Source organism: Sinocyclocheilus grahami, unplaced genomic scaffold, assembly GCF_001515645.1.
Source record: "Sinocyclocheilus grahami isolate Dianchi unplaced genomic scaffold, SAMN03320097.WGS_v1.1 scaffold585.1, whole genome shotgun sequence".
Taxonomy (NCBI): Eukaryota; Metazoa; Chordata; class Actinopteri; order Cypriniformes; family Cyprinidae; genus Sinocyclocheilus; species Sinocyclocheilus grahami.
The window spans coordinates 22931-35828 of NW_015505764.1; the positions used below are offsets into that span (position 1 = coordinate 22931).

General features: G+C 35.1%; 1 protein-coding gene across 1 annotated transcript in view; it reads left to right on the forward strand.

The window, feature by feature from the left end:
* Nucleotides 1-12898, forward strand: part of LOC107556947 (disintegrin and metalloproteinase domain-containing protein 22) — a gene marked incomplete at its 5' end in the record, with an annotated part of 52170 nt that overhangs the window by 2203 nt on the left and 37069 nt on the right. Inside the window, one exon of the mRNA XM_016240217.1 lies at nt 7904-7986. Coding sequence (XP_016095703.1) covers nt 7904-7986 — 83 coding nt within the window. The remainder of the gene's footprint in view (nt 1-7903; nt 7987-12898) is intronic.

Genomic DNA, 12898 nt, shown 5'->3' on the forward strand with positions numbered 1-12898 from the left:
TTGCTCGCTTTCTGTAGCCTATATCATTTTATTTTTAAGATTTATTTTTAATGCTTCTGTAAAGGACTAACGGCCGCATAGCCTATACACTGCAGAGTTTAAGGAGAAGCAATGGCACTTAACAGTAAAGTCATATCTAAATATGTTCTTTTCATTTATGAAGATTTAAGTATGTAGTTTATGCACATTTGTTCAAAACAGCCTGGCAGGTTGTTCACAAGATGTAGGCAACCTGCAGAGTTTAAGGAGAAGCAATGGCACTTAACAGTAAAGTCATATCTAAATATGTTCTTTTCATTTATGAAGATTTAAAGCACCAACTTAAAATGCCTATTTTTGTTTGATTGCTTGTGTCACATGAGAAAATGAATAATTTTGCCTTACTGATGCAGTAGCCTATTTAATGCGGGTGCGGTTCAGGTCGCGGTCTTTATGTCAAACGGGTCGGGTACAGAATTAAATTGGTGCTGGCTGCTGTCGGATAACGGGTCGGGTGTTCTGTTGTGTACTGCGGATGCAGGTTTACCTAACAGGACCCGTGCAGGACTCTGCTTTCAACTGCTTTGCGTCTCTCCGTCAGATAACCTCACGTGCATGATACGCCATTTACGGGTATTTCCCGGTATCTCCCTAAACCGACACACATCAATTTATTTGGATTTTTTAAATTTTATTTTCGTTTTCGTCTTAGCTTTAGTTTTCGTTTACGAAAATAACCTTGCTGGAGATGGGCTTATTTAAAATGAAAAGTCAATCTCTGCCAGCAGGAGGCGCTTTTAGAGTGATAAAACTAGCGCTTTCCCCAGTAATGGCTGTAATCGAAGCAGCTCCGCTCATGAACACTTCTTTTTCAGATCAAATGAAAATGCCATCGAAACTTTTCTGAAGACAGTCGGATCCCTTCAGAGATACATTCATATAAAACACCCGCGCCGTGTTATGATTTTGAAACGTGCAGTGCTCATGTTTATTCAACGAAGTCAAACGGCACAAATAAATAAATGTATGGGAAACTGGTAATGTATATCGAAATATCGGCAATGTGTTTAAAAATCATATCACCATTATTGAAAAAAATAATATTGTGATACATATTGATATTGAATTATTGTCCAGCCCTACGTGCACTATATCGAACATTTTTTATATCGTTATCGAAGAAGGTGTACCGTCAATAAATATCGATACCGTTTTATCGCCCAGGCCTACCTATAGCTCATGATTAATCCACAATTTTTTTTAAAAAAGTGTATACAACCAAAAAACCTATTACCGTATTGCCCCGAAAATAAGACGACCCTGATTATAAGACGACCCCCCTTTTTCCAGATGTACCTTTTGGAAAAAGGCTTTTTAAAAAACAAAGAGTGATAAAACTAGCGCTTTCCCCAGTAATGGCTGTAATCGAAGCAGCTCCGCTCATGAACACTTCTTTTTCAGATCAAATGAAAATGCCATCGAAACTTTTCTGAAGACAGTCGGATCCCTTCAGAGATACATTCATATAAAACACCCGCGCCGTGTTATGATTTTGAAACGTGCAGTGCTCATGTTTATTCAACGAAGTCAAACGGCACAAATAAATAAATGTATGGGAAACTGGTAATGTATATCGAAATATCGGCAATGTGTTTAAAAATCATATCACCATTATTGAAAAAAATAATATTGTGATACATATTGATATTGAATTATTGTCCAGCCCTACGTGCACTATATCGAACATTTTTTATATCGTTATCGAAGAAGGTGTACCGTCAATAAATATCGATACCGTTTTATCGCCCAGGCCTACCTATAGCTCATGATTAATCCACAATTTTTTTTTAAAAAGTGTATACAACCAAAAAACCTATTACCGTATTGCCCCGAAAATAAGACGACCCTGATTATAAGACGACCCCCCTTTTTCCAGATGTACCTTTTGGAAAAAGGCTTTTTAAAAACCAAATCTTGTTTTTTCTCAGTAAAACACATTTTGTCTTCAATTATTTTCATATATTGCATATTTTTCCTATTTTAATTTTTGTTTTGAAAGTATGGTAAAAACTGGTCAAATGTACCAACAATCACATTTAAAAAATATACACTTTTTAATATACCATAAAAAAAAATTAAAAAAAATGTTTGAATCTGAATTAGGACATTTAGGCTAATGTCCTAGACATCCAACTAATAGTAAGCCTACCAAAATCTTATTAACAGTAGAAGTTAAATCTTACTGTAGGCTAGTCTTCAAATCTGGGTACTGTCTTACATTTAAAATCACAAAGGGAGTTTGGTCCCATCAGGCTAACGTGACAGTCACAACTCATGCAACTGTAAGGTTTTCTTTTTCTTTAGTTTTTTCTCGCGATCTTTACAACACGCATTACATTACGTATTTCATGGCACACTCGTTTTAATGCGTATTTGGCGCCACCTATTGTTGTGGGTGTATTATTGACATGTCAAAATCTAGACCCTGAATATAAGACGACTGCGTTTTTTCAGATGAATTTCCAAGAAAAAAACATTGTCTTATGTTCGGGTCAATACGGTAATTCATGCAAATGCCCTGACCCCCTTCTTTCCACTCTATGACTATGTGTGGGAATAGTGGAACAGTGGAACAGTGACTATATATTCTGATCAGATCTGTGTATTTGAGCCACTCTGGGACTCTCAACTTCATTCTGTCAGTGAACTGAGGCACGTGTGTTTAGATGGGACACATCACACCCAGAGCAGAAGGTGTTTGCTTGTTTTAGCCCAGTGGCAGATTGTTCCTGTCACACACTCACACAGGGGCAGGAATACAGTGTCCTATTTGTGTGCTGCATGTTGGACACCATCATTGTGTCAGTGTTTGTGTTTTATATAGATTATGCATAGTGGACATGTCCGGGTTCTCTATTATTCCTTAGAAACTAATGGCCCATATCTGATTATTTAACTTTGAAATGACCCCTTTGACATGTTTTATTTTTTATTTTTTAATTATTTTTCTGAGTTTGATTCCGATGAAGGTTTCAGTGACGACATTCAGACCCACAGAGGCCTCACACCCACAACCTAGCCTATAAAGCCTGAGGAGACATTGTGCATGTAAGGCTACAAGGGCTCTTTAGACGACATGTTGCTTTTAAGAATGAATGAAAAAATAGAGCGGTGGGTTCTGTGAGGAAGGAGGGAGTAACTGAGGGATGGATGAATAGTCAGAGGATGAAGAGAAAGAGAGAGAGCCACTGAACAGGTTCTAGAGCAGAAACACAGATATATTTAGCTTCATCTCCCCACTGCAATAGTGAACAACCTCTTTGTCATGCTGTGGGATTATATGAATAATACAAAAACGCTATCATATAGCACATGTATATTTCTCTGAGACCATATCTTGGTGGACATCTTGGGATTTTGTGAGATACCACATATCTGGGGGTTTGACCACAACAACGTAAAAATAATTGGTTTTATTAATTGGTTTTAAAACATGCATGTAGCTGACATCATAATTATGTAAATCACAAGGAAAGGGGAACAGTTGGTTTATTATTTTAAAATTATCATTAGTATTTTAGATTATTGTTTTTTGAATTTCAACATTTCAGAGACATTTTATCTATTACAAAGAAAAAAATAATTCCTTATATAGTTTCCATTATATATTTTCACCTGCTGAAGAAACAAAACATGTAAAATAGGAGGAAAAAACAATATTTTTAGTTAAATATAAAAATACATATAAAAATATGAAATATAAAAATATGAGTTTATGAATAAGTTTGAGAAAACACATTTTGCTAATTTTTTGCAGTTAAAAATAAATAGTATAGAAAATAATAAAAAAATCAGTTTTATAGAAATATATTCTATAAAATTAGTTGAGAAACTATGTGCAATGTTTATTTCCTGTATGTTTTTTGGAAGCTGGGGTGAAAATCAGTTGACTGAAAACAGCATTGAATTTTTTAAATTACAATTAATAAACAGACTACTTCAAATATTTGGGGTCAGTGAGACTTTTTCAGATGTTTTTGAAAGAAGTCTCTTATGCTCACTAAGGCTACATTTATTTGATCAAAAATTCAGCAAAAACTGAAATATTGTGAAATATTATTGCAATTTTAAAGAACAGTTTTTTCCCCCCACATATTTTAAAATGTAATTTATTCCTGTGATGCAATGCTGAATTTACAAAAATGTTTCTTATTATTATGAGTGTTAAAAACAGTTTTTGCTGCTTAATATTTTTGTGGAATCTGTGATACATTTTACAGCATTCTTGGATAAATAGAAAGATCCATTTATTGTGTCCTGGTTGAATAAAATATACATTACGTTCTAAAAACAACACAAAATTTTGAATGAAATCTTCTCATGTTAAAGGTCATCCCAAATTCACATCCTTTAATACCTTCTTACCTTTGTATACTGCATGAAAAGGCATAATTTTTTTTAGATTTTGGACACAGTCTGTCTCTCTGATTCTAGGCACTAATGCATGCTGGGTCATTAGTCTGAGAGGGGCTGTTTCTACAACAACTGCACTCTTCAGGAATGTCTCTGTGTTTGTGTGTGTGTGGTAGAGACTGCACTCGGCTCTTGATTAGCTGTGAATTCTTGAGGACATAAAGTGCTACTTGTGGAAAAAAAGAGGCAGAAGTGCTCCAGAACAAGCTAGAGGAACGAAAACAGAAAAGGAATGGATAAAACTCAGCGTATGAAGCTTTTTGTCCAGTGCAGAGAGAGAGAAAGAGAGAGGGATGAAATGAAATTGATCTGCTGGTAAATGCTGCAGCTTCAGTCCTCTGAGAAAAAGCAGGAAGAGAAAGCCTGCAGCCCTAATGGCAGTCGAGCACTTACACTAAAAAATTTCATAAATAACATACACACTCGGGAAGGCTCTTACAAGTCTTCTGATCACTTCAGTACAAACAAAAGTGGCCAGTATAAATGTTGACCCACACACATGCAGAATTTATACATTTAATGTCAACATAAAATACAAAAATCCATGATCTTGGCCTTATTGGTGATATTGCTTTTATACAAGTTCAATATACAATAAGTTAATGTTAAGTAACTTACATTTTAGACACAATAATGCTAGTTACTTTTTCTGTTACTTTTAATTGCCAAAGAAAATAGTGCCAAACAAATCTGCAACAGAACCATTGTGTGTCTCTGAGTAACACATAGTAGTGGCGTTTCATTCCTGAATGAATCAGCGTTTATGATTTTATTCTCTTGAATGAATGATTCAGTGCCTCAGTGTTTTCATTCTTGAATGATTCATCGTTGCTGAACTAATGAGTTTAATGAATGAGTATGCTCACAGATATGAATGAATTGGCATTCTGAACAAATCGTTTCAAAGAATGAGTCAGTGATTCCTAACGACAGTCATTTGTCGCCACCTACTGGTGTAATGATGTAACATACAGAAAGAGTCATTAGCTATGTTTCCATCCAAAGTTGCGAATTTAACTTGTGCGCAGAACTGGAGTATTGCATAAAACATTTGCGAATAAGCACCGTTTCCATCCAACAAGTCAAAAAGAACTAAACCGTCACTTCCTGATAAACTGACACTAAATATCACTAAGAAAATAGGAGAAGCCACTGAATATTATAATTTCCATATATAATAAATTACTTGCGCCTCAGTCAGAGCGAGCAGACGAAACACAGTAAATGCGGTCATTGCTATCGGAGGTGGATACCTGCTGTTTGGGAACACAGTCGTGTAAGACAGTTTTGGGAAACAAAATACTTTGACGACAGACTTTCCTCAGGCATTTCAGAATGAGCATAACAACATTTCAGATGCTGTGCAACGAGATCGGTCCGCTGCTTAGTCAGGTTATGCCGTCCCAAGTCACTAATAGCTATTGAAAAATCCCCACTGCTAATGCAAATTCACATTTACTTTTATTAATTTATCAGCTCTTGGAAGACCGGAACTGGGAAGTCCAGTGAATTATAACTCTTAAAATAAAATCAGGGTTTCTGCGGGTCTTAAAAAAGTCTTAAAAATCTTAAATTTAGTTGTATCAAATTTAAGGCCTTAAAAAGTCTTAAATTGTACAAGAAAGTTTTAATTATGATTTTAAGAGGTCTTAAATTTGGGGATGGAAAGATCAGAATTCCGATATGGCTGAATGTGGCGATTAAACTTCAAAAGGCTATGATTTAATTGAATAAACACGAGCGCTGCACGTTCAAAGTCCGGTGCTGCTTTGTGTTCTGCTGTTACCAGGGAACAGTTATATTTCTACCAAACGCTCCACCTGCTGGCAGAGAATGAATGAGCATTTTCAATAAAACTGTTGTTTTGTTCAGAGTTCAGACCAATGCAAAAATCGACCCATGTTTTTACCCTGCAAACACGCAGAGCTTTAAATGTGAACTGGTGGATCGATAAGAAGACAATGCTTTATAAAAATCTAAACAGTATAGGGGTGTGCGATGTGTATATTTATATAATTTCATATAGTTAATATCACACGAAGAGTGCCGTTTTTTTCTCCAAAAGTCAGCATGATTACAAATGTGATACTGATTTCTTACAACAGTTCAATAAACAAGAAGTTAATATTAAGAGACTTAAGTTTTAGACACCATATTTCCTGTTTTTGCTCTATTTCTCCAACAAAAATCATTCCAAACACAGCCACAGTGCTGTTTTGTGTCTCTGAGCAACAGACAGTGTTTCCTTCCTGAATTAATCAACCGTTTAAATGATTCGGTTCAATTGCAATGACTCACTAAACAGTGACATGCTGCCACCTACTGGCGGTTTTAATTTCACATTTAAGGTACTTTTTCATTTTTTAAATAATTTCAAACGTCAGTTTTCAATGTTTTATGTTTAAAATATAAAAAAATTATTTATGCATTTGTAACTGCAGGTTAAAGTATTCCATGTCCCTCAGAGCTGCATTAAACAGTGTGTAAATGCATCTAAATGCCACTTCTAATGCCGCTTCTATGTTTCATCTGCATTGCAAAGATCAATTTTGTTGATACTGATTTCATTTGCTTGGTAACAGCCCAAATGTAAGAATTTGACTCAAAAGATGGTGCACACTTTTAGAAAAAAATGTCTTAAAGGTAAAAATGCCCATAAAACTTGTTGGAAATTATTAATTTCTATCACTGCTGTGAACTGACCACACAGAATATGAAGAATATCAAAAAATTCAGGATTCAGCTGTCAGCACAATTAGAGAAAAAATATCAGCACAATAACACACTCTATAGCAAAATATTGTCTAATTATCGTTATCGATAAAATCCCAGAAAATTATAGCGATATCATTTTTTTGTCAATGTCGCACACACCTAATTTATGTTATTTAATTGATATAATAATTTATTGGTAATAATTGTTTAAATTAATATAATAATACTTTTGACTCATCTATTTTCTTAAAAATGGTTTAAAGTCTGAAATATAAAGTTTATCATTTTATAAAACTTTTAGTTTTTGTGAAAACTTGTATCTGAACTGTAAATTAAGCTTTTTACAGTAATTTTACAGTTTAATACGGTACTATAGACATTGCCCTACCCAACTCATATGGTATTAATTTTATTTGTGCAGGTCTTAAAAAGGTCTTTAAAAGGTCTTAAATTTGAGCTTAAAAATCCTGCAGAAACCCTGAAAATGTACCTTGTTTCATTTGATTATTTTCTCTTTTTATTTGGAAATTGATTGAAGCAAATGGTTCAATGATTTCACATAACAGATTAATAATAAATCTGGCAACAGCTGCTTCACATTATGCAGCACTTAAGTTAAAAACAAAACAGTAAATCTATAAAAGGGATGGTTCTTCTGAATTTACTTACTAAACTCTGATTGAATTAGCCACATTTAAATCCATTAACAGTATGTGCTGTTTGTTTCTTCCTGCAGGGTGGAGAACACTGTTACTACCATGGGAAAGTACGTGATATTCCAAAGTCATATGTGGCGCTTTCAACTTGCCATGGATTACAGTAAGTCCTTCTAAAGATGTGCTGCATGTCTGAATGAACAATGCAGGCCAAAGCTGCGATTATCCCATTCAACAATTAGAGCTGTATAATTACAACATGCTATTATCCTCCTCTCATATCACACACTGATGCTCTCAGCACTCTTTGTGTCTTATGTGTGTGTGTGTGTGTGTGTGTGTGTGTGTGTGTTTCTTTCGTTCTCCCCTGTACTGGATGCTATAATGCTTATTGCATCACATCTGGCCTTTTGATCCTCTATTGCAAATGGAAATTGATAACATCACTTCCTCTTCTGCTGCATGCAAATGGGGTATCCCACAGGGATCCGTTTTAGGCCCTCTTTTGTTTTCTCTCTATCTTCTTCCTTTGGCTAATATTTTTCGTAAGCATCAGACGTCGTATCATTGTTATGCAGATGACATACAGCTTTATCTCCCTGTTAAGTCTGATGAGAATACGTCTCTTCAATCATTATTTGACTGTTTTAATGAAGTTAAAAGTTGGATGGCGGATAACTTCCTTCAATTAATTGACTCTAAGACAGAAGTGTTGGTTTTTGGACGTCCGGATTTTCCAAATACCCTCTCAAAGACCGTGGCTCCTATAACTAACACCGTAGGTTCTCATGCAAGAAATTGATCTAAAAGTTATTTTTGACCCAGCACTTAAATTTGAGAAACAAATAAACTCAGTTGTCAAATTTGCATTTTTTCAGCTTAGGATGACTGCCAAAATCAAACCTTTTCTTTCATTTAAAGATTTTGAAACTGTTATCCACATCCAGACTTGATTACTGTAACTCATTGTATTTAGGGGTCGCTCAATCTTGTCTATCTCGCCTTCAGTTGGTCCAAAATGCTGCGGCCAGTTTTTTTACAAAAACTAGGAAGAGGGAAAATATCACTCCTGTTTTGGTTGGCTTGCATTGGCTTCCCATTGAATATAGAATCCAGTTTAAGGTATTACTATTTGTTTACAAGTCCATCACAGGCCTGGCACCAAACTATTTATCTGGTCTTCTCCCCCATTATCAGACCAACAGGCCATTAAGGTCATCAAACACTTTGTTGTTGTCTGTTCCTAAGACACGTTTAAAACTTAAGGGGGATCGGGCATTTTCGGTGGCAGCACCTCAGTTGTGGAATAACTTGCCTCTTTGCCTGCGATCGGCCACTTCTCTTCAGGTTTTTAAATCTTTAGTAAAGACATATATATATTTTTTAAAACTTATGGGCTGGAATAACTGCTGTATATAGTTTTATTGTGTGTATATTTAGTGTTGTGTATTATTTCTGTCACCTTTTTATTGTAAATTTGTTATGGTTATTGGCTTAATTCTACTTCTCTGTGCAGCACTTTGGTCGGCTCTGTCGTTTTTAAATGTGCTATATTAATAAATTAAACTGAAACTGAAACTGGAAAATGTAATATTTGTTGTGTTTGTAAGATTTATGTTTGTATTATTGGCTACCTGCTGTGTAAACCTGAAGTAAACCTAGCTGTGTTCCTGAGCCTCTCATGTGCCTGAGGAGAATTGAGTTAGTCTCTATAGAGTCTTATGAACACACACACCACCTCTATGCGTGGTTCTCTGGGATAGCTCAGTTCCTTCCGTCTGGATTTTTAGTGAGAGAAGGAGTCAGGTCAGTTCCATCTCTCTCTCTCTCTCTCTCTCTCTCTCTCTCTGTCTCTCTGTATGTGAATGCACAGAGTCAGGTCAGATGTAGCTCAGAAATAGAGCAGCAGCGCTCTTCACATACATAGTCATCATGCTTGAACGTTTACAGCCTTAATATCTTCTCCTCAAAGAATCACATATGCACAGATTTTGGAGGAAATTAATTGCTGTTGTTGTTTGTTTGCACATGCTCTCTGGACAAAAGAATAAAGAATTCAACATATTGTATTACAATTTAGTGAACTCATTGTAATATTATTATTTCAAGACAGTGTTCACATGTTTTTTGTTAAATGTTGATCTCTCTCTCTCTCTCTCTCTCTCTCTCTCTCTGTCTCTCTGTATGTGAATGCACAGAGTCAGGTCAGATGTAGCTCAGAAATAGAGTATTCACATACATAGTCATCATGCTTGAACGTTTACAGCCTTAATATCGTCTCCTCAAAGAATCACATATGCACAGATTTTGGAGGAAATTAATTGCTGTTGTTGTTTGTTTGCACATGCTCTCTGGACAAAAGAATAAAGAATTCAACATATTGTATTACAATATAGTGAACTCATTGTAATATTATTATTTCAAGACAGTGTTCACATGTTTTTTGTTAAATGTTGATATATGTTTAAATTAATATATAAAATATTCATTTTAGTTGATCAGACAAATATAGATGTCATTAAAACTAATTAATATTATATTGTGAAATATTGACAAAATGTAAAGATTATTTTCATTAACCGAAAAAAAAAAACTTAAAATACAAAATAAATTAGTGAAAATTAATCTGACCTATGTGAAATCTTTTGTTTTTATAATTTTATGCAGTTTAGTTTAAAAGAAAATGTACTTTTGTTAGAAGCCAGGTTTGTTCTTTGCAATAAACAATACAGTATCCTTAAAGGGTTAGTTCACCCAAAAATGAAAATTAGGCTGCGCTTTACTCACCCCCGAGGCATCCTAGGTGTATAAAACTTCCTTCTTTCAGATGAATCCAGTCGGAGTTATATTAAAAATTGTCTTTGATCTGTAGCAATTTTCATTTTTGGGTGAACTAACCCTTTAATGTGTTTTAAATGGAAACGTCTCATGAATAAAAAGTACACTATTGTTTAAATTTTGGGGTTATTAAGTTTTTAATAACTTGAGATGTCTCTTTTGCTGGCAAGGCTTTATTTATTTGATAAAAAATGCAGTAAAAATAGTAATATCTTGAAATATTATCACAATTTTAAATAACAATTTTATGTTTGAAGAAGCAGTTCCGGGAGCATGACATATGAGGTCAGCGTTGCGCATGCACCGGTGAGTCTCGTGAAAACCAACGTCTTTTTACAGGATCAAAGGAAGCAAAGTTTCCTTACTTTAGCAAAGGGAAACCAGTCTCCTCTTGGCTTATATCGAAATCCTCCGACATTCTTCTCTACAAATGCTCGTTTAGTACTTCTAATTCTTGACTGTTGTTTTATTTTGATCTCTCCGCTGCGTTTCCGCATGCGTCACTTCTGAGCAGCGTATGCGCAAAGCCGACCTCATACATCATTCCCCTGGAACTGCTTCTGTGTACAACTGTTGGCGCAAGCAACATTAAAGTGATTATTACGTTTTGAATATAGATAGTTTTCTTACAGAAATGCATCAGTTCGCTACAGAAGGCCTTTGTTCACCCCCCAGAGCGGTGTGAGACACTTTTTTTTATGGATGGGCGATTTTTATTTAAGTTCTTTTGGACTGAAGCAATGCAACACCTGCTGAGTGGCATTAAACAGCTTGAAAGATCAAAGACAATTTTTAATATAACTCCGACTGGATTCGTCTGAAAGAAGAAAGTCATATACACCTAGGATGCCTCGGGGGTGTGTAAAACGCAGCGCAATTTTCATTTTTGGGTGAACTAACCCTTTAATGTGTTTTAAATGGAAACGTCTCATGAATAAAAAGTACACTATTGTTTAAATTGTGGGGTTATTAAGTTTTTAATAACTTGAGACGTCTCTTTTGCTGGCAAGGCTTTATTTATTTGATAAAAAATGCAGTAAAAATAGTAATATCTTGAAATATTATCACAATTTTAAATAACAATTTTATGTTTGAATATATTTTAAAATGTATGTCCAGCATCATTACTCCAGACATCAGTGTCACATGATCCTTCGGAAATCTTTCTAATATGTTGATTTGGTTTATTATTATCAATGTTGAAAACAGTTGTGCTGCTTACTAGTTATGTGAAAACCGTGATACATTTTCTTTTATTATTTTATGAATAGGAAGTTTAAAAGGACATCATTTATTTGTAAATGTTATTTTATTACATTATAACATTATAAATGTCTTTATTGTCACTTTATTATCTAAAAAAATATAATTATCTTATTAACGCCAAACTGAACTGGAAATATGAGTATATAAACTGTGACAAATAAGAGAAGTAATAATACTGAGAGGAAATTATACTATCTCTTATGTGTGATGAGAACAGTGTGTATATGCTGAGAGGGAGGGAGTGGTGCTGCTGAGACTGCAGTTTTATGGTGGTTTATATTAATGCCATATTATAGGTCAGACAAACAGCATTACGTCACAGGCTGCTGATGACAGACTACAGCAGACGCTTTTAAAACCCCTCATCGACTGAGAGCTATTTTACCTCTTGCAGATCATTGACCTAAAGCCATTATTGATGTAGTTATATTGGCTGTTCTGTTATTATACAAACTTGGCTTAGGGTTGATTTAAGATCTTTTACATTATGTCTACACCGGACACAAGCGGCATGATGCATTAAAAATCTATCTAGCTGTCTGTCTGCCTGCCTGCCTGCCTGCCTGCCTGCCTGTCTGTCTGTCTGTCTGTCTGTCTGTCTGTCTGCCTGTCTGTCTGTCTGTCTTTTTGTTTTTTCTCTAAGTGACTCTCAAAAAACAGTGTCAGACTAGCGTCTGTCTTGATGAACTTTCATTTTCTGGTTTTCCATTGAAAATTCTTTCATGATTCATTCATCTGTGAGAGGGCAGTCTGTCTGTCTGTCTGTCTGTCTGTCTGCCTGTCTGTCTGTCTTTTTGTTTTTTCTCTAAGTGACTCTCAAAAAACAGTGTCAGACTAGCGTCTGTCTTGATGAACTTTCTCTGTATTTATGAATGTAGTCAGGCTAAAGGGCATTTTATCATCCTTCAAATGCTTTCAGAAGTCACCTTGAGTGTCTCGGCACTGTCTGGAGGCTCTCTGAGTGTCACCGA